General features: G+C 47.7%; 8 protein-coding genes across 8 annotated transcripts; 4 read left to right on the forward strand and 4 right to left on the reverse strand.

Moving 5' to 3' along the window:
- Window positions 1-4,485: 4,485 nt before the first annotated feature.
- Window positions 4,486-5,637, reverse strand: F5891DRAFT_534672 (kinase-like domain-containing protein). The gene is made up of 8 exons (XM_041372144.1): window positions 5,599-5,637; window positions 5,392-5,521; window positions 5,210-5,324; window positions 5,097-5,159; window positions 4,858-5,043; window positions 4,772-4,802; window positions 4,677-4,714; window positions 4,486-4,619 (listed from the first exon to the last, which is right to left on the reverse strand). The coding sequence occupies exons 2-8, from the start codon at window positions 5,511-5,513 to the stop codon at window positions 4,605-4,607; spliced, it is 570 nt and encodes a 189-aa protein (XP_041222887.1). The 5' UTR covers window positions 5,514-5,521; window positions 5,599-5,637; the 3' UTR covers window positions 4,486-4,604.
- Window positions 5,638-6,726: 1,089 nt separating this feature from the next.
- F5891DRAFT_982702 (uncharacterized protein) lies at window positions 6,727-9,920 on the forward strand (the record flags this gene model as incomplete). Its single annotated transcript, XM_041377245.1, has 11 exons — window positions 6,727-6,780; window positions 6,802-6,891; window positions 6,941-7,376; window positions 7,510-7,571; window positions 7,602-7,661; window positions 7,683-7,919; window positions 8,048-8,326; window positions 8,532-8,915; window positions 8,975-9,346; window positions 9,402-9,490; window positions 9,674-9,920. 11 exons carry the CDS (start codon window positions 6,727-6,729, stop codon window positions 9,918-9,920), a joined length of 2,310 nt encoding a protein of 769 aa, XP_041222888.1.
- A 1,322-nt stretch (window positions 9,921-11,242) lies between these two features.
- F5891DRAFT_957378 (kinase-like domain-containing protein) lies at window positions 11,243-12,194 on the forward strand (the record flags this gene model as incomplete). The annotated part of the gene is made up of 5 exons (XM_041375481.1): window positions 11,243-11,485; window positions 11,535-11,565; window positions 11,619-11,656; window positions 11,707-11,913; window positions 11,964-12,194. 5 exons carry the CDS (start codon window positions 11,243-11,245, stop codon window positions 12,192-12,194), a joined length of 750 nt encoding a protein of 249 aa, XP_041222889.1.
- Window positions 12,195-13,243: 1,049 nt separating this feature from the next.
- F5891DRAFT_1113167 (kinase-like domain-containing protein) lies at window positions 13,244-14,588 on the forward strand. The gene is made up of 5 exons (XM_041363747.1): window positions 13,244-13,292; window positions 13,340-13,641; window positions 13,693-13,815; window positions 13,870-14,085; window positions 14,139-14,588. The coding sequence occupies exons 2-5, from the start codon at window positions 13,414-13,416 to the stop codon at window positions 14,337-14,339; spliced, it is 768 nt and encodes a 255-aa protein (XP_041222890.1). The 5' UTR covers window positions 13,244-13,292; window positions 13,340-13,413; the 3' UTR covers window positions 14,340-14,588.
- Window positions 14,589-15,386: 798 nt separating this feature from the next.
- On the reverse strand, window positions 15,387-16,651 carry F5891DRAFT_1192014 (kinase-like domain-containing protein; the record flags this gene model as incomplete). Its single annotated transcript, XM_041367544.1, has 8 exons — window positions 15,387-15,581; window positions 15,632-15,859; window positions 15,910-15,947; window positions 16,008-16,038; window positions 16,089-16,280; window positions 16,332-16,397; window positions 16,444-16,584; window positions 16,634-16,651. 8 exons carry the CDS (start codon window positions 16,649-16,651, stop codon window positions 15,387-15,389), a joined length of 909 nt encoding a protein of 302 aa, XP_041222891.1.
- Window positions 16,652-18,227: 1,576 nt separating this feature from the next.
- Window positions 18,228-19,762, forward strand: F5891DRAFT_1280104 (kinase-like domain-containing protein). The gene is made up of 6 exons (XM_041370393.1): window positions 18,228-18,368; window positions 18,432-18,596; window positions 18,644-18,709; window positions 18,763-18,936; window positions 19,145-19,357; window positions 19,411-19,762. Exons 1-6 carry the CDS (start codon window positions 18,342-18,344, stop codon window positions 19,495-19,497), a joined length of 732 nt encoding a protein of 243 aa, XP_041222892.1. The 5' UTR covers window positions 18,228-18,341; the 3' UTR covers window positions 19,498-19,762.
- On the reverse strand, window positions 19,697-21,457 carry F5891DRAFT_534851 (kinase-like domain-containing protein). Its single transcript, XM_041372145.1, has 9 exons — window positions 21,287-21,457; window positions 21,092-21,234; window positions 20,925-21,042; window positions 20,814-20,876; window positions 20,577-20,762; window positions 20,495-20,525; window positions 20,405-20,442; window positions 20,141-20,350; window positions 19,697-20,088 (listed from the first exon to the last, which is right to left on the reverse strand). The coding sequence occupies exons 1-9, from the start codon at window positions 21,320-21,322 to the stop codon at window positions 19,864-19,866; spliced, it is 1,050 nt and encodes a 349-aa protein (XP_041222893.1). The 5' UTR covers window positions 21,323-21,457; the 3' UTR covers window positions 19,697-19,863.
- Window positions 21,458-23,158: 1,701 nt separating this feature from the next.
- On the reverse strand, window positions 23,159-24,892 carry F5891DRAFT_534863 (kinase-like domain-containing protein). The gene is made up of 8 exons (XM_041372146.1): window positions 24,654-24,892; window positions 24,475-24,583; window positions 24,364-24,426; window positions 24,120-24,305; window positions 24,036-24,066; window positions 23,948-23,985; window positions 23,689-23,895; window positions 23,159-23,636 (listed from the first exon to the last, which is right to left on the reverse strand). The coding sequence occupies exons 1-8, from the start codon at window positions 24,803-24,805 to the stop codon at window positions 23,403-23,405; spliced, it is 1,020 nt and encodes a 339-aa protein (XP_041222894.1). The 5' UTR covers window positions 24,806-24,892; the 3' UTR covers window positions 23,159-23,402.
- Window positions 24,893-25,766: the final 874 nt, after the last annotated feature.

The raw sequence follows: 25,766 nt of genomic DNA on the forward strand, positions 1-25,766 counted from the left end.
GAACGCGTCCGCGACATTGTCGTCACTGGGGCAGTAGATTATCTTGAAGGTACCGTCCTTCACGTGGCCGCGTACGAAGTGGTATCGCAGGTCTATGTGCTTGGTGCGCGATTGGAATTTTCCCGTCGAGACTAACGCTATAGCAGCTTGGTTGTCGCAGAAGATGGGTGTGGGGAGGTCTTGGACGTCGTAGAGCTCGCGGATGAGGAGTTGCAGGTAAAGTACTTCCCTTGCCACGCTGGTCAACGCTATGTACTCAGCTTCAGCTGTTGACAGGGCTATGATAGGCTGTTTGCGCGCGCTCCACGAAACGGGGCCTCCATGGAGCAGTACGATGTACCCGCTCATGGAGTGCCTATGTGGCTGCGATGCCCAATCGGCATCGACAAACGCCTCAATTCCTCCCTCGCTGGATCCCAACGTCAGCTCATAGTCTGCGGTGCCTTTCAGGTACCGCAGGGCGCGTTTGGTGGCCTCCCAATGGGGTCTCCCCGGATTCCTCATAAATTGCGACAGTGTTGCCACCGCAAAAGCGATATCTGGCCGGGTACTCGTAGCTGCGTACATTAACGAACCGATCGCGCGTTGATATGGTATGTCTCGCATAGCTTGGAGTTCGGCGTGTGTTGCAGGGGACTGATCTATGGAAAGGACAGTACCTGGTTCCATGGGCGTGTGCAGGACCTTCGCGTCCTCCAGGTGGAACCTTTCGAGGATCGTCTCGACGTATGCCTTCTGTGAAAGTGTCAAGGTGCGTGCTACGCGGTCCCTCGTCACCTTCAGCCCCAATAACCAGCTCAACTCCCCTAGGTCGCTAATCTCGAAGTGCGCGCGCAGCTCGGACTTAAACCGATGGATATGGGATATATGGTTGGCGGTGACGGCCATGTCGTCGACAGAGACGGTGATGACGACGTGTTCGCGCGAGGTGCGTTTGTAGAAAACGGCTTGATCTACTTTTGACCTGCTGAAGCCCATTTCATTGAAGGCTCCAGCTAGCTCCTGCGCCCACTCATATCCTGCTTGTTTGAGTCCAGGTAAGCTTCTTTTCAGCTTCAGTACCTTCCCTTCCTGACCATCCTTCAAGTATCCAGGGGGCGCTCGCATATATATGTCCTCCTGCAGACTCGCATATAGGTACGCACTTTTAATATCGACTTGGTGTATTTCCCAGTCGTGCTGAGCAGCCATCGTTAGGACTGCACGTATTGTGCTCATATTGGCCGTGGGGGCGAAGGTTTCGAAGAAATCGACCCCGTACTTCTGGCGCTGCCCATTTGCAACTAGGCGCGCGCGAAGCTTCAGCTTCTCGCCGTCCGGCCCGCGCTTTGTGGCCAGGACGTAATGGCATGGGATAAGGTTTACGCCTCGAGGTGCGTCTACGATTTCCCACGTACCTAGCTTCTCGAGTTGACTGACTTCGTAATTGATGGCTTCTTGCCACTCTGCAGCGTCTGGGCCCTTCAAGGCTTGTTGGAGGGTCGGTTCTGGTTGGACGGCGGCCAATGCTAGGTGAATATGCGCCTCTTCATCCAAGAGGTCGAGTTCTGACGCTTCCAACAGGCTTTCCATGGTTAGGGCTGCCGTTTGGCCCTCATTCAGCGCCGCATAGTACCCTGGGGGTGGTCTTACCCTCGTCGACCTCGCTTCAGGAGTAGATGGTTGAGGTTGCTGGGCAGTAGACGGTTGAGGTTGCTGAGGAGTAGAAGGTTGAGGTTGCTGAGGAGTAGATGGTTGGGGTTGCTTAGGAGTAGAAGGTTGAGGTTGCTGTGGCATGGTGATGGGCTGGACGCTACTAGGTGAGTTATTATTACCGTTGCCGCTGTTATGTTCGTTGACTACAGCAGACTCCCCCTCGTCCGGCATACCATCGGCTGCCAGGATCGGCGTGAAGGTCACATTCCTCTCCACCGAGACACGCCGTCTGCCGGGCCAATACACCCGGTATCCTTTACTTTCAGCGTCTACCCCCACAAAAACTGCCTCCTCCGCCCTCGCCTCCAGCTTACCAGCCTCCAGCATATGGACGAAGACCCTGGCCCCAAATTCATGGGCCTGCGACAAGTCCGGCTTGGACTTGCGCACCAACTCGTAGGGCGTGCTACCTGGGATCGCCCTTGAAGGTAGGCGATTCTTGAGCCAAGTGGCGTAACTAACGGCCTCGGCCCACAGGTACTTTGGCATATCTCTGCCTAGGAGCATTGCTCTCGCATGCTCGACGAGTGTCCGGTTGAGTCGTTCGGCGACACCATTCTGTTGGGGTGAGTCGTGCACTGTTAGCTGCCGCTCTATACCTTGCTGACGCAAGTATTGATCGAACTCGGCGCTCAGATACTCTCCTCCTCTGTCCGAACGGATTTTGCGCACGCGCACACCTGGTGATTGACGGGCCACCCATGCCTCATAGGACTTGAACGCGGTAAGTGCGTCACTCTTTTGTTTGAGGAACTCGAGTCGCGTCTGCCGGCTAAAGTCGTCCGTGAAACTGACATAATATTTACAGCCTCCCAAACTCGTCGTCTGCGCCGGTCCCCAGAGGTCCGTATGGACTAGTTCTCCGTATGTAAGTGCGCGCATCTTCGTTTCTCTTGGGAAGGACTGCTGAGCTGACTTAGCTTTCACGCAGACTTCACAGAACTGGATGGCGGGCGCCGGATCTATGTCTATGCCCAGGATTAGGCCCTTCTTGACTGCGTCAAGAAGGGCCGCATGTGATACGTGCCCTAGGGCACGATGGACATCATTGATGGTAAGCTTTGTCCTGGCGACGTTGGCACGATGCTTACGGTCGGACGTTACAGCGTAAAGTCCCTGGACTTGGGGTATTTCTGCGATCGTCCTTCGTTCGGGGGGAGCAGACAGTATCCTGCACATTCCTCCTTCGAACAGCACGGCCAAACCGGCGGAGGCGATCTTATTGGTGGAGATAAGGGTAAATGCCATGGAGGGGGCATATAGGACGTCTTTTAGCGTCACGGTCGTTCGTTTCGAGCCCAACGGTAAGTCCATCCTCACGTCTCCTCGTCCTGTCGCATTGACAGTAGCTCCATTCGCAGTGTATATCTTCTGCGGGGCGATCTCAACGAAGGATACAAATTTTGCCCTATCCGGGCAGAAATGAGAGGTCGCGCCGGAGTCTACTATTGCTCCTCGGCGCTCTGGAGGTACGTCCATCGATTTTGCTATGACTGCGAGGTCTGACGTAGCGAAAGCGTAGTTGTCCTTTGGCTCCGGCTCTTTGGCTACATTGGCACTTTGTTTTTGGGTGCGTCCTCCTTGTCTCTGCCGTTGATTCGGCCCCTGACCTTCTTTTCCTCCACCTTTTCGCCAACAGTCACTCTTCCAGTGGCCCTTACGATCGCAGTTCGTACAGACTGCGTCGGGGTTGGATTTTGGAGCCGAGCTCTGCGAGCTTGTGCTCCTCCCTGCATTTGTTCTCGCGGAGAGCGCACTGTTGGTCCCGCGTTTGTTGGGACGTCGTTCGGTGAGTAACCGGTGCTCGTATTCCTCTGTGATGATGGTGATGAGTTCGTAGGGCGAGAGGGGAGTTTTCGTTATCTTGGCCGCTGCGTTCATCGACGACAGTAGCGGCCGGTAGGATTCAGGTAAGGACCCTAGGATGATGGCATGAAAGTCCGTATCAATGACGGCTACCCCCATTCCAGCTAACGACTCCCTCAGGCGCAAAAGCTCTGAAAAATGAGCCTTGACGTCACCACCTTCTTCGCACCTCGTCTCCTGGAGCCTCCGTCTCAGATCTATCTGGACGAGTTCGGTTTTGCCTTCATGTATGTGGCATATTTCCTTCCAGATTTCGGACGCGGATGCTAACTTTTGGACACGTAACAGCAGCCGATCTGTGATCGTGCAAAATATTTGCTGTTTTACGAGTGAGTTCTTTTGTTGATACTCATCGGTCTTTGCGTCGAGCTCATCGATTTCTTTCTGCGTAGGTGTTGTACCATCCGGCTTCGTAACGGCCCCCGTAGAGCTCTTTACGAAAGGCGTAGGCTCTTTAGCTCGTCCATCGGTATATCTCGTAAGTCCTCGTGCACCTATAGCCGTTAACGTCCTTTCCTTGTAGGTTATCCAGTTCGAGCCATCTTCGGCGAGCTTCGGGATGTTAAAAAGGTTTGAATTGGTGCTGGGAGTCGACAAGTCCATGGAGGAGACAGGGCTCATAACCTGTGGAGGAACGATACACGCGGGAGGTTTTACGACACGCTAGAACAAAGGTACGAGTCTCAGTATTCGTTTCGAATCTCTATTAACAATTGTTTGTACCTAGAACAAAGGTACGACTAGATGTACGTCAGCGCTTGCGCTCGAACGTTACAGTGGGACTTGTACTTACGTCTCAGTATTCGTTTCGAATCTGAGACGTTTCGACGAAAACAGCGTCCTCTTATACGGTGAGTCTGCCAGCAATAGCTTTGATGAAAAATATATACTTAAAGAACGAAAAGATTGCCGACGTTGACACGTCGTCGACGTTCTCCGTTTGGAGACGCTCGCACTCGATGTGCTCTATTCTTCGGCCGTATCGTCCTTTCCTTTCTCAGCTCTCTCTCTCTCGGCCTTACTTCCCTCGGACACATCGGCTCTCAACACACATTGCTCTAAGAGGAAACGGGGACGTGAGCAGTGTCACATATCTGCATACCACAGTTGCTTACACCTGTGAGATCCGCATGAACCACCCCCTTAGAGTGGACTAGGCACAATATACTGTCAGCTTATCTTAATGCAATGCAAAAATGACATGGCATACGATATTGAAGACCAGCAGCTACATCAGCGAGCTGTTATGGCGCTCGTGAGTTGTGGTGCAGCTAATGATCATCGAGGAAGACTTACCAAACTGAACTTGTGAGCCCCAGAGAGGCTGTCATAATTTTTACCAAGATACGTGCTCAAGGATCCATTGGTCATCCATGGAAATACGATGGCTGGTACTGGACCAAATCCGTAGGCAATCCCGTACAAGGAAAGAATGTTATCATGACGCAGTAGTTTCCACTTGCAGAAGTCATCCATTAACCTCTGCAAATATATTCATATCATTAAAGCGAGTGTTCTACATCATATCGGCCCACCTCGCTGACGATTTTCTTGAAACTGTCATCCTGAATTTCGATCCTGACACATTTAACCGCCACCTTAAAACTTATCATCAGACGTCAGAATTTACCACGAAACTCATACCAACCTCCACATTGCTATCTTTATCTGAGAACACGCACTTCCATACATCACCGAAACTGCCCTGGGCAGTAGCATATGCCAATTCCTTCATGACCTTCATGGTGAGGTCGACCGGGCGTCTAAATCAGTTGAAATTTTTAGCAAATGAGTCAGCTTTGTTCAAGGTACAGCCCTACGTCCACTCACTCGTTATCATTGGAGTTTACATCCAGGTGTGTCGCGCCCGACGTTTCTGTTTCCGGTTGGACTTTCCGCCATTTCTTAGGCAGCACACTCAGGCTGAAGATCCACGCGGAAAGAGTATTCATCTGTCGCCCTGGCAACGCAATGAGGTCGAAATCTTATAGGCCCGGGGCAGTTGGGGTAACCACAGAACGAGGATAAATACTAAACTTTGCGAGATTCCTGCCCTTATATCGACGTTTGAGAGGCTGCTGGCTGTAGTAGATACTAGAAACCAAGGCGCTACATTGATGAGAGTATTTACCACGACCACAGGAATATGCCGTGGCAGGAACGTAACTGTCTTCTGTAGTGCTTCCCATAGGCTACCAATCAGAATTCGAAATGCTTGAACTGCTCAAGGTTCCTTGGTCTCAGTTATGTCCTGTAGTGTATCAGAATGCACAATGCCCAGAGACTCCGACAGGACTTCCATACCCTTGGCTATGGTCAACGAATAGAGGATCTCCCGACCAAATGGAATTCAATGCTCCGATGCTCGCGCAGTAACGTTGATTATATCACAAAATTTCGGTGCCGATCAGCGATATGCCATACAGCTAATTATGCGAGTGCAAATGGAATCCTCGTTCCTTAGCAGTCCATAAAATCGAGGTAAGTTCCTAATGATACAGGAAGCAATACACATACTTGAAGCATAATTTCTACATAAAATTTGATACCACATCGCCTTGATCATAACTCGGAGAATTATTACCACTGCAGAAGACGCACTTTGTCAATAGCCACACCTTCTTTGATTACTGGCTAGTTGTAAAAGACGTAGTCGCTTAAGACTCTGTGTTATACATGAGCACGTTGACAAACCAAGAAAATGGGTATCAGTGTTATTCGGCCGAATACCACTCACGTACATCCTGCATGCATTGCAGTCCAAATGTAGATTTGTTATATCTCGCTAAACCATCGCAGAATCTGAGTTCACTATATCGTAACTCATGAGTGACTAATAACAGTTCAGATAAAGAAGAATGGCGTACAGCATCAACATTCAAAGTTACATCATGCAGAGCTACTATATAAAGGTATCGACAACGAGCTGTGGTGTTGTTATAGCGGGTACGACTCGACAATCAGCACACATACCGTAAAGATGATCCATGAGTTAACGAAGTGGCGGGATTTCGGACTTATTTGAGTTTAGAACAATATAAGTGTATACAACACAACGGAATAAGCCAAAAATGTAACGCACCTCTATTGTGAGTTAATAAGACGAAACGTTCACCTAATCTCTCTCGCTCATATTCCTATTCACAACATGTGGGAGGGCGAGTAATGCACATGGCAGAGAGGAATGATGTATTAGTGACAATTGGGGAGGAGAGCGCAGTATGAGGTAGTTTGCTGAAGATTTGGGATCTTGGGAAGACGGACAAGAGAAACCAAGCACCAGTGTTACTGAAATCTTCCAAGGTCCAGCCTAGCAACAAGCCTCATCCAGTGAGTGACTCACTACATTCAGCTTTCGCTCGGTGAGTTCGTAATTCAGGTCTCTTGCTTTGCACTTTCTTCTGCGCTGTCTTTCCTTGCCATCGGCTTGGCTGACGGGATGGTGCTACTTTACAGGCATCTGGACCAGCCAATGTCTTCCACAACGTCCCTGACTACACTCCCTAATACACGCATCATCCATGAATCATCCCCTGAATCTATCACTGGCCTTGGTTTCCGAGAATTTTCGGGTCCCACTAATGCCGATGCTAAGGATAACAACTTGCACCTTTTCATTGTGACTACGAACTCGGTATACTTGTACCACGTGTCCGGCAAAGGGGGCAGAGTATCCAGCGTGTTACTAGACGATATTGGATGTGGACTGGGATATGTGGTGATGGATTGGCGCGCCGAGAACATCGTGCTTGTGAGAGATGAGGAAGTATACACGTATGGTTTGCAGGGGAGGGAGCTGCCATATGGTTATGAAGGTGAATGGATTGGTACAAATTTAAGTCCTGGGAGGTGATGTTACGTCTTTCACAGGCTACAAGTCGTCGATCCACACCCACCTTAACTATGTGATATAGTTGTTTTGGTCACCTGCTACGCGAAAGCTTGCAGCACGAGTGGCAGGTGGTGACGGTGATGCGTCGAGGGTGACTGCATTTGACATGGAGAATAAGGTAGGTTGATATACCAGGGTGTTTGCGAAGGATATCAGAGAGGTGATCTCGGAGTGGGGAAATATTTGCATTCTCACAAATAATGGGCAGGTGCGTCCTAACAATGTTCAGAATTGTGCATTGCTTTTTAATCCGACGTCACTGCCCTTGCAAACTCTCCATGCTGTACGCAAAGGCTCTATACCCACTTGCACTGAGTCTCGCGCAGACACAACACCTTGGCGAGAGCTACGTGATATTCACCGTCAGCACGGTGACAACCTCTACACGAAAGGAGATTGTGATGGCGCGATGACGTACTATCTGAAGGCGATAGATTGGTTGAAACCGAGCTACGTCGTTAGAAAAGTCAGTGTTTTTTTCAACACAATAGGTCTGACGATGGTGGTGCAGTTCCTGGACGCTTAGCGCATTCACAACCTTGTTACCTATCTGCAAGACCTACATGCCCTTGGCCTCACAAACGCTGATCATAGCACTCTTCCACCACTCTTCTGCTTAATACCTACACCAAACCCAGAGACGTTGCACGCTTAGACAGTTTCATTAAAACAGAGTCTCGACGTTCTGGTGCGGCAGAGTCGAACGGCGACCTTCCATTTGACCTGGACTGTAGGCAGGCAGTATACTTTACTCATGCCAGCTACCTTGCGAAGCGCTATAAGCGACACGAAGAATACTTGAGGGTTATGGTTGAGGATGCTGGGGAGTATGAGGAAGCATTAACATATTTGAGACACTTGGGAGCAGCCGCGGTAAGTTCAATCTTCGTTATTTTTATTTTTATCTTTTTTCCTGTATGAGGCTAATACATTTATATAGGCGGAAAGTAACCTCGCTAGGTACGGACGCGCTATGCTAGATAATATTCCAGAGGAGACGACGCAGCTCCTTATTGATGTTTGCACCATTTCTGGACCCCTCACCATCCCCGAACCAGAGGATACCATTCCATAACAGTCGAGCACACCAGCAAACGCTCCATCGTACCTTGCCCTCTCCCGTGCACCCGCACCTGAAGATAAAGTTGAGGAATCCAAAGCGGACAAAGAGGACCTCACAGGGCCTCAAACAACGCAGCCAAGCGCACCAACACCATCCAAAGAGAAACTGCCTTCCCCTACACTCTATTTCGCGCATTTTGTTGATCACCCGTCATATTTTGTCCGTTTCCTAGAAAGCGTAGCTGCACGTTGGTGGGGACAGTCACTCCTCTTTCTTTCAAACACTAGTTCGGACAAAAACGAAGACCTGGGGAAGCACAGTCAGGCAGCAGTTTGGAACACGTTGCTTGAGCTCTACCTTGACGGGGGCTCTCCAGAACAACAGGAAAAGGCACTCAAAGTTCTGACGAGCAACACCTTACCGTGCGACAAAGCACACGCATTGATTCTTTAGAGCAGCTACAGCTATACCCGAGGTCTGGTCACACTTTGGGAAAAGCTGGGCATGTTGAGGACATTTTACGGTTTTGGATGGACAAGCACAATGCGAATCTTCCGCGTCAACAGAGGTCGTGCAGGCCCTTGTACAAATATGGCGAAACACACCCTCACCTCTATGAGCTGCTGCTGCGCTTCTTGACAAGCACGCCGGAGCTGCTCACGCGGCACCAGGCGGACGTGGAGAAGATTCCGGAACACATTGAGAAGGAGCGGATAATACCTCCGCTTGGTGTAGTCCAGATACTGAGTAGGAATGGGGTAGCGAGCGTAGGCCTCGTTAAGGACTGGCTGATGGGACACATCAAGGAGGCAAAGGAAGAAGTGCAAACTGTGATTTCTTTACATTTCTTTCTCATTTTCGCGCTGATGATTTTTCGCGTGATAGGACCAGCAACTGATCAGCTCCTACCGGCTGGAAGCGAATGCGAAGTTGAAGCAAGTGGCTGAACTAGAGGGCCCCATGCATGCAAAGGGGTTTAGTGTGACGCGCTGTTCTCAGTGCAGCGGGCAGCTCAATCTTTCCAGTGTCCATTTCATGTGCAACCGCTTACATCATTAGCGGTATGCGTTTCGCTTACTTATTAATTGACTGAACTATGTTTTTCCTCGAAACCTTTTCTGGCTATCTCGTGATGGCAGTGCTAACATACATTATAGGTCCCTGCTAGACCATGAAATCGAATGCCCGCTTTGCGTACGCCAACATGGAATCATCCAGGAGATTCGGGGGAATCACGAGATCAAACACGAGCTCTTCCTCGCGGATGTACAAGATAATGGGTTTAAAGCGGTTGCGGCTGGATTTGGCAAGGGGGTGCTAAATATGACTCGGTTGGACGATAACCGGTATTGCGCCGTGCCATACTTCTACCACATGATCTGCATCTGTTATGGTATTCAATAATAAGTTATCAAATCAATGTCGTTCATAAGCTCGGGTTGATCCACAAGCGATGGGGTATTTGCAGATTTCTCCACACATTGATTACTCGTCCTTCCATGAATTCTTCTTCAGCCGACAGACGTTCCATGTCTCCTGACCCTTCAAACTTGAAGCGAAATCCCTAGTTTGGCCGTTGTTCCATGTCCATTCAACAATGAGACTTTGTCCTTGAGATCTCGAGACTATGGAGATCAGTGAATCAGTATTGCTGATCAACACGCACCTAAATCATGGTCCTTCCGAGATCAAACTTCTTGGGGAAAATACCGCCAATACTAATCGAACCACAATCGAGAATCCACAATCGGTGAGGTCAAGTTTTTTTTTTTCATCTTTGTCAACAGAACGGTAGGAACTTATGAACTTTATACTTGAATACGCACGCTCATCACTCAAATTTCCGTGGATGAAGCTCAATATGATAGATCATGATCAGGATTCAGGACGCAAGTTCCCCTTATCGTATGAGTGGTCTTACAGTGGATAGAACAACACGAGTCGTATAGGCGCCGCCTCGAGTTGTTATCATAGATGGGATAGACTCGGAACCATTTCATGAGCGCATACTTCTCAGCGCTCACATGATCAGACGACAGGCAGCATTTGCTAACAAAGAATTGGTTATCAAGATTCACATTCCATCGCAGGGTTGGCCGGTGCTTCGCAAGCTGTTTAGGCCAAAGTTTTAATTGATAGTTGACCACGCCTCAAGACTTTCTCCATTTGATGCGTTTAGAGATGGGCGTTTATGTAGTGGATGGAGTCAGTATCTAGCATGAATTCGATCCATACTAATTGTGGCTTCCTGTGTGCCCTCTGGAAATTCTACTTACCGGAGCTATCGATGGATCGCGATATCAGACGTAACTGTTATAGTTCTTGGGTATAAGACGAAAAACCACTGTTGCTAAGAAAGTACATCCGCATCCTCTTGTGCCTGTACTTATCCTATCGATATGCCGGCTCTCACTCTGAAGACTATTGCACGTCAAGTCCCTCTTTACCTTCATCGATCCAGCTCACTATCTCCACTACTCAGACATCCGAGTCAACGTACGGTTCGTTCATTGTGGACGCAGGCATTAAAACCAGCCAAACCATAATTCCGACTGCTTCGGGTGGACTTGCAGATGTCTACAGATGCATATTGCTCGGCGACGCGAGTCTGGAAGAAGTATGCCACGCATTGATCTTCTCCATGCTTACGCTCACCTACGCTGAGGTTGCAGTGAAATACCCACGGTATTCAAGTCTTACAGACGCCGTAATTGACAAGATAAATCATGTATGTTTGGGTAGCCTCCGAAAGCTCCGCTCGTCTGAATTTCTTTGGAACACAGAATCTTGAACGCGAAATCAAGATCTGGACCAGATTAAATCATCAGTATGTATTGTGCTTGCGTGGCACCGCAACAGGTTTCGGTATATTTCGAGCATTGGTTTCCCCCTGGATGCCGAACGGGACGTTGAACTTCTATCTTACTCATAAGAATAAAACCCTTGCGGGGATGGACAGGCTTCACATTGTAAGTTTCTCTTTCGATGCCGATTACTGGAGCTTACTGTTTCTCAAAGCTTAAACAGATTACCGAGGGGCTCAAATATCGTAAGTAACATATTGGCTCGGAGACGACTGGCTTTACTGTATACTGCGGGCAGTCCACGACAATGACGTGATTCACGGCGATCTGACCAGTGTAGGTTTACCTACATTATACCTTTCGTGACCCACTGATGATTTTTATAGAAAAATGTCCTAATTGCTGTTGATGGGTCCCCGCGTCTTGCAGACTTCGGTGTTTCGAATATCATGGTTCAATCTGACCCGGCATTCTCCTTCCACAATGGCGCAGTTTGTTGGGCAGCTCCAGAACTCCTCTTCCCGGAAGGTGAAACCGTGCCATGTGCCACCAAATCCAGTGATATATATGCTCTTGGGTGTATCATGCTCGAGGTCAGTGTCTCATTTGCGTTTTTTTTATGACGCTGACACGGTATTCGCAGGTATTATACACCAAAACACCCTACTGGTGGATCAAGCAAGCCCACCAAGTCATAGCATCAAAGTGCAGAGGCCAAGAGCCCATTTTGAAAGAAAACACCATACAAATTCAAAAACATCATCTGGATTTCATGCAGCAGTGCTGGTTAATCGACAGTAAGAATCGTCCATCAGTGGAGGGGGTACTGGACTTTCTCGAGAGAGCTATCTCTAACGGGGACCCATCTACATAACGTTGCTGCTCGGAGCTGGTTCATTCTCATCTTTTTTTGTTATAGCTACCTCATTGGCATAGTATATAGTGTCCAAGTATGTAATACATGATGGCATATCCACAATTCAAAATTTTAACAGTATGAATAATGATATTTTGCAAGAGCAGAATTATATCCTGCTACAGTTCGCACGGGTACAATATCAAGGTCTCATCAATTCACTGATGTCTCAGATCTGGTAGAAAGTGATAAGAGAAAGGGTATATTCCTGCAGGTTATCCCGCAGCAAGTCTTGACGCTCAAAAATCTGATCAGGGAGCGGCCAACTGTGTATATTAGTACGCAGGATCCGCCGGCCACGGACATGCCTTACTAGTAGATACCTTTGAGAACTTCCAGAGCGCTGAAGAATTCTGTTTTACAATAGGTGATACTTGCAACCGGTGCAGCGTTAGTAGAATCCTTCGTAAGATTCTGATAGAAGACTTGCATTTTTCCACAAAGATTTCATGCATCGCGTGACATGAAAGTATGCGGCATCTTGCATCGAGGCGACTGCGGGAAGAACACTCCCGAGTCCCGACAGAGTCTCGTGTGTTCGGTGCACCTGCACGCGGGGATCTTCCGGAAGGAGCTTGATAACAACTTTGCACTGCTAATACTCCCCGTCACGGAGTTGTCGAGTTTCCGAAACAAATTTTCACCCAAACTGGCATTGATGATACGGTCTGAACGTTGAACCCCACTACGCGGCGTCTGTTGAGCGTCTGTATCCTCTGTTATATACCTGCAAACCAACCGCTTCAACAATGGAATCGCACGGCTGCCTTTTCCTTTTGTCACCTTGAACACTGTGGCCTAGCACGGTTATTATCCTGCAATGGGCAATCTCTTTTCTACAAATTCTGTGGTATGTTCTGCCCTTGTATTCAATGTGAATAGCAGTCACAGGGAAACCGCCAGCATTCTCCCCCAGTTAATTTCAAAACTGAGCCATACAATATTCCTGCGACAGAACTCAAAAAACTCCAGCTGTATGCCAATTGTGCAGGAGGGTTCGGTGATGTCTGGCTGTATTCTTGGTCTCGGCGACGACATCCAGTTGGAACGTCCAAGGTAATTGTGCACTCGATCAAAAATTCACAATATTAACTACTTTTTAGGTTGCGGTCAAATTAATCAGGGTTCCTCAAGCAGATGATACGGAACTGGTGAATAGGACAAGCAAGGTGTGAGCATGAATGAACTGAAAGTAGTTGTATTCATCGATTTCAACTCACAGAGGATTCGTCGCGAGGTTCATGTTTGGATTGACCTAGAGCATGATCATATTCTTACTTTCAATGGTATCGTTGATGGTTTGGGGCCACTACCTGCCTTGGTCTCTCCATGGATGGAAAATGGATCACTCGATAGTTATCTAAAACAGGGACCTGTTCTTTCCAAGGCCGAGAAACTGAGAATGGTACGCACCATATCTTGCATCACCGTGGGACGCGTTCTGACATGTTTTCAGTTGAGACAGATAGCGGCCGGCCTCAAGTATTGTGCATCTATTTTTTTTTCTGTATCTGGATCAGACATGCTCATCGACTTGTTAGTACACGACAAAGGAGTGGTCCATGGCGATTTAACATGTGTATGTGTTAAAAGTCGTGCCCAAGATGTCTCGTTATGACAACTCGATCTACAGACCAATGTTCTAATGAGTGCCAATCAGACGCTCCATCTTGCGGACTTTGGTCTCTCAGTGGTTCTTTCAGAGTCACAAAACTCCACCTTCAATTCGTGCCACCCAGGAAATGTGCGGTGGATGGCGCCCGAGTTGCTTGCTTTACCTGAGGAAGGGGGAGTGGTCATGCCAACCAAAGCTGCCGATGTTTACTCGTATGGTTGCATCATGCTTCAGGTGTGTTGTTCCCCATTCGATTCTACGTAAGTTACTGTGCTGATAATGTGCAGGTGTTTTGTGGATGTGCACCTTACCTCTGGCTACCGGATGCGTTCCGCGTTATTGCGGCAAGACTCACAGGAACAGCACCCTTCCGTCATTTCCGTGACATCGAGGACGTACACAAGGAGTTTTCGTTGAGATGCATAACTGTCGATTCCGGAGGCCGACCAGTAGCTTCTGAGATTGTAGGGTTCTTACCAACAGAGTGACAACAATATGAATGAACTAGCCTAGGATACTATGTACTCGGAACGACATCTATGTGCTTCCCGATTTATCACTGCCTTGTTTACATACACTATGAGGACCGGCATTGCATGTAGTCTGCTAACGCATTAGATTTAGTATTGCTCCTACATAAATACAAATACAGCTAGTGTATCATACACATACGACACCGAGAAGTGAGAGCAGACACGGAGCAATATGATATATGATAGGAGACACTTGAAGTTAATTTATCACCCCTTCTACTGATCAATGGACGAAGCTCGCTCTTCGTTGACCAGCACCGCCGCATGAAATCCAGGTGATTAGGCTCGATCTCGACGGTGTCAATGGGCTCTGTGCGCTTGAACTTGGCAGAAATAACGTGTACGACAGACTTCAGCCACCAGTAAGGCTGTTTCGCATAGTCAACCCACCACCCACGATATTAGAGCCCCTCGGCAATTTGTTTGAGCTATTGAAAACGTAGAAAGTTCCCGTACTCGACGTCGTAGACAAAACTCACCAAATCATGACAAAACATAAGCGGTCGATATCACATGCAGCTGTAAAGTAAAGTCTGTTCCTCCGAGAGCTCACAAGATGGCCACTCTCGTGCTAACTGCAGGCTGACAGCAGTTGACTTGGATTCCAACAGAGAAAATGTTACTGACACGGACGAGACGGATGACACGAAAAACCGCCGCAGCGCGTCATTATTCAGTATGTGTGTTGCCGGTATGTCTCGACAACTGAGTGAAGTTGATTCAGCAGCCTGCTAGCGCCCAGTTTGAAAGGGCATGGTGTTTTGAGAATAGTTCCGAGTCTACGCTAACCGTTGCACAATAATAGTTTGAATTCCGATAGTACGCACTCTACAGGTAACAAGGAACAGATATAACATCATGGTCACCGTGCAGCATCTTACAGGACTATAGAACTTTATCCTACAAAAGCGAGTTGTAAACACTTAATCGTGTAGCAATACCCTCCAACCTTGTCACTATAATTGGTACACACTATCATGGGATCTCACTACATGACAACGCTTATCGTGACCCCAGACGTCTCATGACATCGTCCATCGTCGGGCGATTGGCTGACATCTTATGCAAGCACGGTGAGAATTGTTGATACACCGCATGGCTCTCTATGTCCTTGAAAGGGGCACGTCCCTTGTATATCGCGCCCGTAACATGTGAAACACTTGTTATCCATGCGTAGGGCTTATTCCCAAAAAAGATCTTGGACTATTGTTAGAAGACTGTGTTCGTGTATTGACAATCCGACAGACCTGAAATACGATGCAGCCATACGAATAGACATCCCAAGCTTTAGTCGGCTTCTCGTCTTTAGCTTCGTCTTCGTCTTCATCTCCACTTCGGAGAGCCTCGGGGGGCATCCAACGTGCGTTTCCTGGACGACAGGAATTGAAGGTGGCGTTTTCTGCCTCGGCAAGGATCATCGATAGACCAAAGTCTGCGAGACGGAGGCGACCGGAGCTGTCAACCAAAACGTTGGTCTGTCATTGAATTCAGCTACACACTACATGTGGATTGGGATAAGACCTACCGCTGTCAAGTCGCCGTGCACGATACCCTTGCCATGCACTAAGTGGATAGTCTTTAGTATACGGTGCGATCACTACATCTGTCAACAACGGAACTCACAGTAACTAATACCAGCAGTTACCTGCCATACCTGAAATCATGGCTAAGTATAAGCTAGTGCAGTAGTCATTTGACACTTACAAGCTCTCGTTTTTCAGGGTCAGACAATTCCGAAAACTTATGCTTCAAGTAATCGTCCAGCGATCCTTCTTCCATCCATGGAGACACTAATGCTGGAAGTAGCCCGAATTCTTCAGCGAAAGTCACGCCCTCGAGAGGGAGAATGTGATCGTGTTCCAACTGCATCCAAACATAGGCCTCACGACGAATTTTCTGGAGAAGATGTATCAGCGAGTGGAACTGCATATCAATTTCTGCCCTAACCTTGCCTATCGCTTTCAATATCGTCGCATCTGTTAATCCGGGGACCCTAATAGATTTGACAGCAACCTTGATTATGATAAATGGCAAGTCTTCTACCCATGTCTAAACTCACGTCGCGTTGGGTTCCAGATGGTGTAGTCATTGAGCATTTCCAGATGTCACCGAGCCCTCCTCTACAGGTAGGACAGCTGCTATCTCTTGTGATGTTTTCCCCAGGAATAAGCTCTGGTTCGATTTTGAATTGAACTGACTCCTGCCAACGATATTAGTATATCATCAACGTGGAAGCAATATTGACTTACGGGGCGGAGACCACCCATTGTGAAGTCAAGCTAAAACTCAGAGTTCAAAATGACAGGTGCTAGGCAACTGCGATGTAGGGGACGAAGCGAGCATCCTTATATACCACTGCTGAAGAGACAAATTAACAATGCCGTCAACCCAAAAATACTACGACCATAAGATCTATGGCCTGTTTGAGCCTGAAACCTAGCGTCTTGATAGCAAGTATGATAGAAAATTCTGATGGGCTGTGTCATCGATGGTCTTGTCCATCAATGATTGATATACTGTACATCTTTCATCAGACTCGGCGGAAGATATCCTGCGATATACATGTTTGATTACATGGATCCCTAGGGTGCATTTTACACACGTACAAGATTAACACTCAAGCATTACATTCCTAGTTGCATACCTTTCTCGCGACTTCCCCATCCAAAGCTACGATGGAAGTAGCATATCCAAATTCATTATGCAATACACGTGTGCCGCTTGATCGTTTTTTGTTCCAGTTATCTATCGGAGACAGATTCGAACCGAGGCAAAGACTGTATCACCCAGTGCGATGACTGCGGAAACGGTATTGGGTAAGGCCGAGGATCTCGTGTATATAGTCCTGCACGGGATCAACATTCCTGTGTACATCAAGCTATATGGCCTTTATGTGGCTAGATCATAGCGCCTATCGTGTCGTTAAAGGGTTACGCCAGTGATTGTGTAGCGCCGATCGTAAAGCTCTCACCTATCATTGGCAAATATGATCAATACCGGAACACCAGTTGTAACAACATGATCTGAGTCCTGCGTGGCCTAGACCGGGATGGTGAGAATTCTTTTGTCTTCGATGAGCGAGCTCATCCCACTGGTCGACCGTCGAACACCTAGAGTGTCAGAACCGAAGCGCCAAGTACTACTTCTCAGACACTAAGCACATACCTTGGATGCATTCTAACCGTGATAGGCGCGCGCTTAACTCGGGAAACCATACAGTCCCGACATCAGACGTTCCAGAATCTATGCAGGAATTTGAACCGCGGATAAAGCCGGACGAGTGCAATTTTTGAAACGAACGCTTGGGCTTGATTTTCCTCAGCATACGCCTCATTCGAGGTTAAAGAAATCTAGTGTGACAAAAAGGTGCGACTGAGGAAAAAACATGAGGCTCCTTGAACTGCGTTCTTTCTTGAATCCCCAGTGTTGAAGAGCGAGTCATCTCAGATCTGGTGGAGAGCAATAAGAGAAACGATGTGTTCCTGTGGGCCATGATCCCGCAGCAAATCTCGACGCTCAAGAATTCGGTTTGATAGTAGGCACTGCCAGCCAGTGCATAATTAGTAAAAACCTTCGTGATAATCTGATAGAAGACCTAGTAATAGTATTATTTTTTTTCACAAAGATTTCATCCATCGCGTGACAGAATATTTGATGAGCGCTGAGTTCAAATAGAGTCTAGGCTAACGGCAGCTGCCGAGAGAATTTTGCACTGCCACAGTGCGGCCTGTACATCATTGCGGCAGTTTTTGAATTTGCTATCAGCGTTTCAGTCAGACTGGCATTGATATTGTAATGATGACAATTCACTGCCCCACTACGCGGCGTCCGTCGAGCGTCTGTATTCTCAATTATATACCTGCAGAGTCCAGACCAACCGCTTAACACCGACATCATCTACGCTTGCCTTTCGCCACCTTCAAGTTGAACGCTGCGACCTAGCCTTGTTATCCTGCAATGGGTAATTGCTGTTCTCAAAATGAGGTAAGTTCGTGCCCTTGTATCAAATGTGAATAACAGTCACAGATTACCCTCGGACCTCGACAGAGGGGAAATGGCAGTCCCAAACCCCCTCACCGAGTTGATTTCAAAATCGAGCCGTATAATATTCCCGCGACAGAAATCACAAAACTTGGGTTGTTTCCAAGTGGTACGAGAGCACTCGGTGATGTCTGGAAGTGTTCATGGTCTCGACGATCTCAGGATTCTGAGGTCACTGTGCACTCGATCGAAAATTCACAATATTCATTACCTTTTAGGTTGCGGTCCAATTAGTTAGGGTTCCTCAAGCAAACGACACGGAACTGGTGAATAGGACGAGCAAGGTAGGAGCAAGAACGAACTGAAAGTCATCGTGTTCATCCATTTCAACTCACAGAGGATTCGTCGCGAGGCTTATGTTTGGATTACCCTAGAGCATGACAATATTCTTACTTTCAATGGTGTTGTTGATGGCTTTGGGCCACTCCCTGCCCTAGTTTCTCCATGGATGGACAATGGATCGCTCGATGATTATCTGAAAAGGGAACGTGTTCCTTCCAAGGCCGACAAAGTACGCGAGTTCTGACATGTCGTTAGTTGAGACAAATGGGCCATGGCGGCCGGCCTCAAGTATTGTGCATCTAATTTTTTTCTGTATCTGATCAGACATGCTCACCGACTTGTTAGTACATGACAAAGAAGTAGTCCATGGCAATTAAACATGTGTACGTGTTCAAAGTCGTAGCTACGATGTCTCGTTATGATAACTCGATTTACAGACCAATGTTCTAATGAGTGCCGATGGGAAGCTTCATCTTGCAGACTTCGGTCTCTCGATGATCCTTTCGGAAGCACAAAACTCCTTCAGTCCGTGCCATCCAGGGAATGTGCGGTGGATGGCGCCTGAGATACTTGCTATACCTGAGCAAGGGGAGGTGGCGAAATCAACCAAAGCCGCCGATGTTTACTCATATGGTTGCATCATGCTTCAGGTGTGTTGTTTTCCATTCGATTCCATGTGAGTTACTGTGCTGATAATGTGCAGCTGTTTTGTGGACGTGCGCCTTACCTCTGGCTAACGCAAGCGAACCACATTATTCGCAGGAACAGAACCCTTCCGTCAATTCACTGATATCGAAGCGGTACACAAGGAGTATTCGTTGAAATGCATATCTGTCAGATCCGGAGATCGACCAGTGGCTTCTGCGACTGTAAAGTCCTTAGGAGCAGAGTAACAACAATACGATGAACTAGCCTAGGATGCTGTGTACTTGGAACAACATTTATGTGTTTCCCAATTTATTACTGCCTTGTTACATACACTATGAGGACTGGTATTGCATGTAGTCTACTAGCGCATTAGTATTGCTCCTACATAAATACAAATACAGCCAGTGTATTATACGACACCAAGAAGTGAGAACGGACACGATATATGATAGGAGACACTCGGAGTCAACATAAGGACAAGAAAGAGGATCACTTCAAAACCGAGACCTTATACAGGTGAAGTCTCGTTTGACAGTGCTTCTTGAAGATAATTTATCACCTCTTCTACTGATGGACGAAGCTCGCTCTTCGTTGACCAGCACCGCCGCATGAAATCCAGGTGATCAGGCTCGATCTCAACGGAGGAGTCAATGGGCTCTGTACGTTTGAACTTGGCAGAAATAACGTGTATGGCAGACTTCAGCCACCAGTAAGGCTGTTTCGCATGTAGGACCTGCACACAGGCGATGTTAGTCTCTCTAGCCAGCCCACACGAGACCACGAACCTGAAGCATGATACCGCCGAGAGCGTATATATCGGTAGATTTCGTGGCGCATTGTATGGGTTGCTCTTCTGGGGGGTCAAGAAGCTCTGGAGCGGCCCAACGTACTGAACCGGTGTGGTAGGAAAAGGCAGGGTTGGATTGTACCATGATATTGGAGATACCAAAATCTGCAAGACGAGGGGATCCATCGGCAGCAACCAGAACATTGCCCTACAATCACCATAAGATGATTCTGGTTGTACGGTATGGTATGTGTAAACTTACGTTGGTGAGGTCACCGTGGATTACGTCGTTATCGTGGACTGCAGAAAACAAAGTTATATTTGTCACATCCATAGTCAATCCATCACTCACGGTATTGGAGTCCCTCTGCAATCTGTTTAAGCTATTGAAAACGTAGTAAGTTCCCGTACTCGGCTTCATGGATAAGACTTACCAGCCGAAGCCTATCTATCATCGAGAGGGTCTCATGTGCATGCTTAAGGTAAGATTCCAAAGTCCCGTTGGGCATCCAGGGGGAAACAAATGCGCGAAATGGGCCGAACTGCTCTACAGTGCCGTGCAAGGGTAATACATATTGATGCTTCAACTTGGCCCATATACGGATCTCGCGGTCAAAGTTCTGCGTTTCAAAAGTTCAGATATGCGGCCGTCAGACTGGGCCACAACATACCTTGTTGATTTTGGCTTTGTCAAGATCACTTAGACTTGGGAATCGTGGGGATTTGACCGCCACCTGAAGTCATAATCAGGATATGCAGAAAAAGAAAGTCTATTGAAATACCTCATCCGAGCTTTCGCCGCGGTTCCATGTACACTTGTAAACATCTCCAAGACCACCCGAGGCAGTTGGGTAACCGGTTTGCCTGTTGATATCACCTGGTTTGATACAGGGAACACTACTACAGTTCCATGTTTATAAAGTCCTGCTGAGGAAAAGAAATGACATACGAGTCTTCCGTAGAGAGGCGCCCACTTGAAACATGATCGTCGGAAGTTCTATTGGGAGTGTCGACACTCGGGGTCCGGCTTGCGGTACTGTCATCAGCGGAATGCTGAATAGAAGATGCCTGGCCATTTGGCGCACGGCTAACCTGTTGAAGTGAGATGGATGGATGGCTCCACGGACGATGTCAACAAACATACAAGATCATGAAATAACTGTTGCAAACGTTCGAGCATGCTGACGGGAAATTAGTGGGAAACAGTGCTGTTCCCTAAAACCGATGAACTACAGCCTTTTATGCAGGAAACACTAGTGCGGCAATATCGCAAAGTTATCCTACCGATAATTACGGTGGAAGGAGGCTGCCTAGGGTCGAACTGAGGACACCACGACTGATACTGGTCGAAGCAACGCTGTGGTTGAATTCGATCAATGATGAACACCCTTCCACTACAGACGCTCGTATCAGCAGGCGTCAAAAACTCACTTCTGATCTGTGGCAGACAATGAAACATGTTGTCAGGGATGTGAAGAGCACTGGCAGCACCGGAAAGAGTAGTGATTGTGCAAGGAAACACCTACTCTCGGCGGCTTTGTTAGCAATAGATAATCCTTGTGGCAAAGAGATAGCGCTTCGAGAAAGATGTCATGATAGTTCTAACTTCGCCGGATACAAAACGTTGTTAATACGAGCCAGTCGTTCAGTGAGGGTCAGATTTTATTCTTGAAGGCTTCAGCCAAATCGAAGAAATTGACGGCTTGTGCCATCAGCCTTCTCTGACTGAGAAAAGCAGCTGATGACTGACTGCAATGAATTGACCCATCCCATTCTGCCTGCGCCAATAATTTTCGAATCACTTGTTCATATAGTAATAGGGCATGCAGGGTGTCTTTGACGCTTGCACAGGACCTGGAAAAAACATGCCCACGGGTGACAAGTTCTAAGATGAAGATACGCCGCAACGACCTGTGCTGTCGTTCGACCGATCACCAAGGAAATTGGCAACTGGGCCACATTGAAACAGCGCTTTAGTCGCGAGGTTTTTATGCAATATGACTCATGGCCCAAGATACGGAACAAATCGGGGATGTAAGGTGGCATGTGGCGGAGGGTGGGGGTAAGGTTCCGTAGCTCTGCTTCTTTTGTAATTCGATCATCCAGCGTTGATGCTCAGGTGTCTGCAACCGAACCCATGAGGAAGTCAGTCCTCCACCTTGATCAATCATGAATGTTTTCCTTCGTTCAAATCACCAATATTTGCAGCTAGATGTCTTGGGCTTGCATAACAAGACCCGCATCTCCTGATTATCGTGTAGACACCGATTTTCAGCTCATGAGTGACACAAGTCACCTGCACAACTCGAAAACCCTAAAGCTTCGTAAGCAGACCTAAATCGAACGTTTGCGGCATGTAATTCGATACTTATTTGTATATACCTTCATGATTTCCGCTCCAAGGGAAGTTCGGAATCATTGTCAGGCACTGGTTACTAATAGTACCACGCAACGAATGGATAAAGTGATGGGCTGGGGCGCAAGATCCACTGTGGTGGCAAGGGGTGGCTGAAAAGACGTTTGCCTGCCTTCCTCGCCGCGGCACAGAGATGCACCTATTCTTCCCTTTGGAAACCAGTCAAACAAAATCAGCATTGACAGATAAACCTCCTATGCTTATCGACACGCACACATACAGACTGAACCTAGGGACCTTCACGCCTTAAGGCGGCGTCAACGTCCCTGCAGCCGCATGGACCATTGTACAGCATCGATTAAAACATAGAATAGCCACACACCTCGAAGCACAATACAGTATGCAGTCTCCACCATAAGGCCCTGCCCCAGGACAAGAAGCGAGGGAAAAATTAACTAGGGACCAGGATCACCCGCAGCGCGACGCTGGCAAGAACGATGCACGACTCCTAAATATTCAAGTGTTTCTCTCCACGCACCTCGCACCACAATATTCCCTCTGCATCTTTGCCCGATATCATGCTGACGGAGTACGCGTTTATCTGTTCGACATATATCAGACTACATACACAGGGACACTTACAATAGATAAGCAGGAGTTAGCCCCCGCTATGTTTGACATAGGATCTTCGAGCCAAAATGACAATAAATGTGATTTTTTTTTATAAAAAAAACAAGACACGCTCACTGAGCCACGCATCGCGATTGGCAAGGCGCGTACGCTGAGTGGACTGCGGTGACTTCCTGAAAAGTTGAAATATCCGCCGGCCAAAACCGATTATGTAATTATGTACTAAATAATAAACCGTCAATGATATATACATAAACAAATAAAATAAAATCGATCAGCTCTCTGTTTGTTTGACTAGCGCAGTGACACGGGTTGATCCTAAGAAGTCCAGAACATCGACGGCAGAGGGGCGACGTCCTATATCACCCCAGCATTTTTCGATGAAATCCCAGAAAGAATCTGCGTCGTGCGGACTCGATGGTCTTGTAGGCTTCTTACCCTTCAGTATCAGGACAATGACTTGATGATCGCTTCGCACATCTGCATAGGGTGGTCTGCCTGTCATAACCTATGGAATCTTTAGTCGCAAACCAACACAACCACTAGGGAACGCCTCGAACCTGAAGCATGATGCATCCAAAGGAATAAATATCGCTTGCAGGTTGTGGAGTCAATGACTCTTCGCTCTCGGGGACCTCGAAGAGCTCTGGCGCAGCCCACCGCACGTTGCTTCTGATGTATGAAGTCCCTGAGAGCTCAGAGCACATTGTAAGAATTCCGTGGTCTGCTACGTGGGCATTGCGGTCCGAATCTATCAAAATGTTGTTCTGGCGCTCCATGTCAGAACTAGAAGGCAAGTATCAGACGACTAGTACATACGGCGGTAAGGTCACCGTGGACAACGCCCTTCGAGTGGACTGGAATGCTGTTACTTATTGTTTTCACAAACTATTGCAGATTCACATACGGTAGCTGATGGCTGCAGCGACTTGCCGTAACTAAGGTTCCAATGAATACCATGATGTAACTGCACTTCTGAGAAACAACTCACGATCAGGAGCTTTTGTTTGATGGTCAATGCTGTGAAATGGTGTTCAAGATATGTAGTGAGCGAGCCGTTGTGTGTCCAGGGAGAAATCATCGCTGGAAGTAGCCCGAATTCGTGACTGAAACCGAGCAAAGGCAAAAGATTTTCGTGATGCAGCTGCTTGCGTGCACGAAAATCGCTCAAGAGTCTCTGAAGACATGAGTTTTGAGCAAGCGTATCACATACAAAGGGGAAGCCGATAACGTACTTGAGTCACTCTGTCCCTGGAATCGTCGCCTGCGACATCAATCCTTATGGATTTGACTGCTACCTGTCACGAATTCAGATTGTTGGACAGCCATACGTGTAGCATGCTTGCCTCCAGGCGGTTGGATGCGATGTAGGTGCATTTCCACACATCCCCGAAACTACCGTGTGCCACTGGATGAGGCGACTCCTTGGATACGAATCCTGTCAGGTCGGGCAGGCTGCATTAGAAATTACACGAGGAAGTGCATTGTCAGAACTTGTTACAGGGTACAATGATCATGCACTTGCTGGTTGTCGGTATCGATGATCTCACTACCACCGATGGTAGCTATCATAACAGACGGACGGCTTCTCCACCACAACAATTTCCTCCCGATGTTCTCTAATAAAGACTTGCAGTGGGACAGGAAAGGTAGAATCATGTAGGTTGGTAGACTCATGCATATGCATTGTGCTCTTTTAACGAAGCAGGCCTGCACTACATACTAGTACTGCACAATAGCAGAAACAATAGTCAATTCATTAATTGTCATTTTCCATTCCACCCGCAGTCTCGTGAATCAAAAGTCACGTTAAGCCACGCTAGACACCCTTCCATTGAATCCGCAATATGTACTAGAACCAACGGCCGGTTGATTTTACCCGATAGACCTGCGAGACCTGCACCCGATCAACGCGAATATTACGCTTCATTTCACTGGAACAAGATCTTGCGGTCCTCACAGTAGCACTACCTGCAACAATAGTCACTCTCTTACTGCTTGAACCACCTTCTCTGGGCGTTCCACCACTGTGGTGTACACTGGTAGTAAATGAATCGACTTTAATTCTGGTGTGTAACGTTGTAGCCCAATTGCAAACAGAACGCTTCAATTCCCGTTGAAATGCGCGTTAATGCAGAAAATCTGGAAATTGGCCGGTCTATATAGACTTATCACAGACTCCGCATGCAGGTCCGTGTTAAGTCTATATAGACGACCAATTCCATGTTCTCCGTTAATGGATTGTGGAATTTCATTCTCCGTTGACCATCACGTCACAACGGTGACTACAATGGCATAGCCATAGCCATATTGATATGGGCGGTGTTTCGTTTTGAGACATGATACACGTTGATGAAACAAAGTAGCCTGCATGATCCGTATATCACGTTTCAGCTTGTGTAAATGGCCAAATAAAATATATTTACACTCATTCGTGACCAAGACTACCAGGCAACTTGAATATCATGATAGCAAGCCTTGGAGTGTGACGGTCGAATTATGCATTACCAAGATTGATTCTCCTAAATCGACGAACCCTCATTTTATGTGCACGGAACCCCAAGAAGTCGATGGCCATGCTTGTCTGATACAAAAACATGATTTGAAGGCCGTCGCCGTAAACGGCAAACACTAGCGG

Source organism: Suillus fuscotomentosus (assembly GCF_016647785.1).
Source record: "Suillus fuscotomentosus strain FC203 chromosome Unknown F5891scaffold_47, whole genome shotgun sequence".
Classification (NCBI taxonomy): Eukaryota; Fungi; Basidiomycota; class Agaricomycetes; order Boletales; family Suillaceae; genus Suillus; species Suillus fuscotomentosus.

What these genes read in the sequence shown, in the direction of transcription:
- F5891DRAFT_534672 (XM_041372144.1), bottom strand. Translation starts at nt 5,513, where the DNA reads ATGAATACTCTTTCCGCGTGGATCTTCAGCCTGAGTGTGCTGCCTAAG. An exon ending in ATAAAGATAGCAATGTGGAG is followed by an intron (nt 5,160 to 5,209) that starts GTTGGTATGAGT and finishes ATAAGTTTTAAG; the next exon opens with GTGGCGGTTAAATGTGTCAG. An exon ending in TCAAGAAAATCGTCAGCGAG is followed by an intron (nt 5,044 to 5,096) that starts GTGGGCCGATAT and finishes ATATATTTGCAG; the next exon opens with AGGTTAATGGATGACTTCTG.
- F5891DRAFT_1280104 (XM_041370393.1), top strand. Translation starts at nt 18,342, where the DNA reads ATGGGTAATTGCTGTTCTCAAAATGAG. An exon ending in GACGATCTCAGGATTCTGAG is followed by an intron (nt 18,597 to 18,643) that starts GTCACTGTGCAC and finishes ATTACCTTTTAG; the next exon opens with GTTGCGGTCCAATTAGTTAG. An exon ending in ATGGTTGCATCATGCTTCAG is followed by an intron (nt 19,358 to 19,410) that starts GTGTGTTGTTTT and finishes GATAATGTGCAG; the next exon opens with CTGTTTTGTGGACGTGCGCC.
- F5891DRAFT_534851 (XM_041372145.1), bottom strand. Translation starts at nt 21,322, where the DNA reads ATGCTCGAACGTTTGCAACAGTTATTTCATGATCTT. An exon ending in AACAGTTATTTCATGATCTT is followed by an intron (nt 21,235 to 21,286) that starts GTATGTTTGTTG and finishes TCACTTCAACAG; the next exon opens with GTTAGCCGTGCGCCAAATGG. An exon ending in ACAAAGCCAAAATCAACAAG is followed by an intron (nt 20,763 to 20,813) that starts GTATGTTGTGGC and finishes TTTGAAACGCAG; the next exon opens with AACTTTGACCGCGAGATCCG.
- F5891DRAFT_534863 (XM_041372146.1), bottom strand. Translation starts at nt 24,805, where the DNA reads ATGAGTCTACCAACCTACATGATTCTACCTTTCCTGTCCCACTGCAAG. An exon ending in ATCATCGATACCGACAACCA is followed by an intron (nt 24,584 to 24,653) that starts GCAAGTGCATGA and finishes TTTCTAATGCAG; the next exon opens with CCTGCCCGACCTGACAGGAT. An exon ending in CGCTGCAGCCATCAGCTACC is followed by an intron (nt 23,986 to 24,035) that starts GTATGTGAATCT and finishes ACAGCATTCCAG; the next exon opens with TCCACTCGAAGGGCGTTGTC.
- F5891DRAFT_1113167 (XM_041363747.1), top strand. Translation starts at nt 13,414, where the DNA reads ATGAATGAACTGAAAGTAGTTGTATTCATCGATTTCAACTCACAGAGG. An exon ending in AGGCCGAGAAACTGAGAATG is followed by an intron (nt 13,642 to 13,692) that starts GTACGCACCATA and finishes ACATGTTTTCAG; the next exon opens with TTGAGACAGATAGCGGCCGG. An exon ending in ATGGTTGCATCATGCTTCAG is followed by an intron (nt 14,086 to 14,138) that starts GTGTGTTGTTCC and finishes GATAATGTGCAG; the next exon opens with GTGTTTTGTGGATGTGCACC.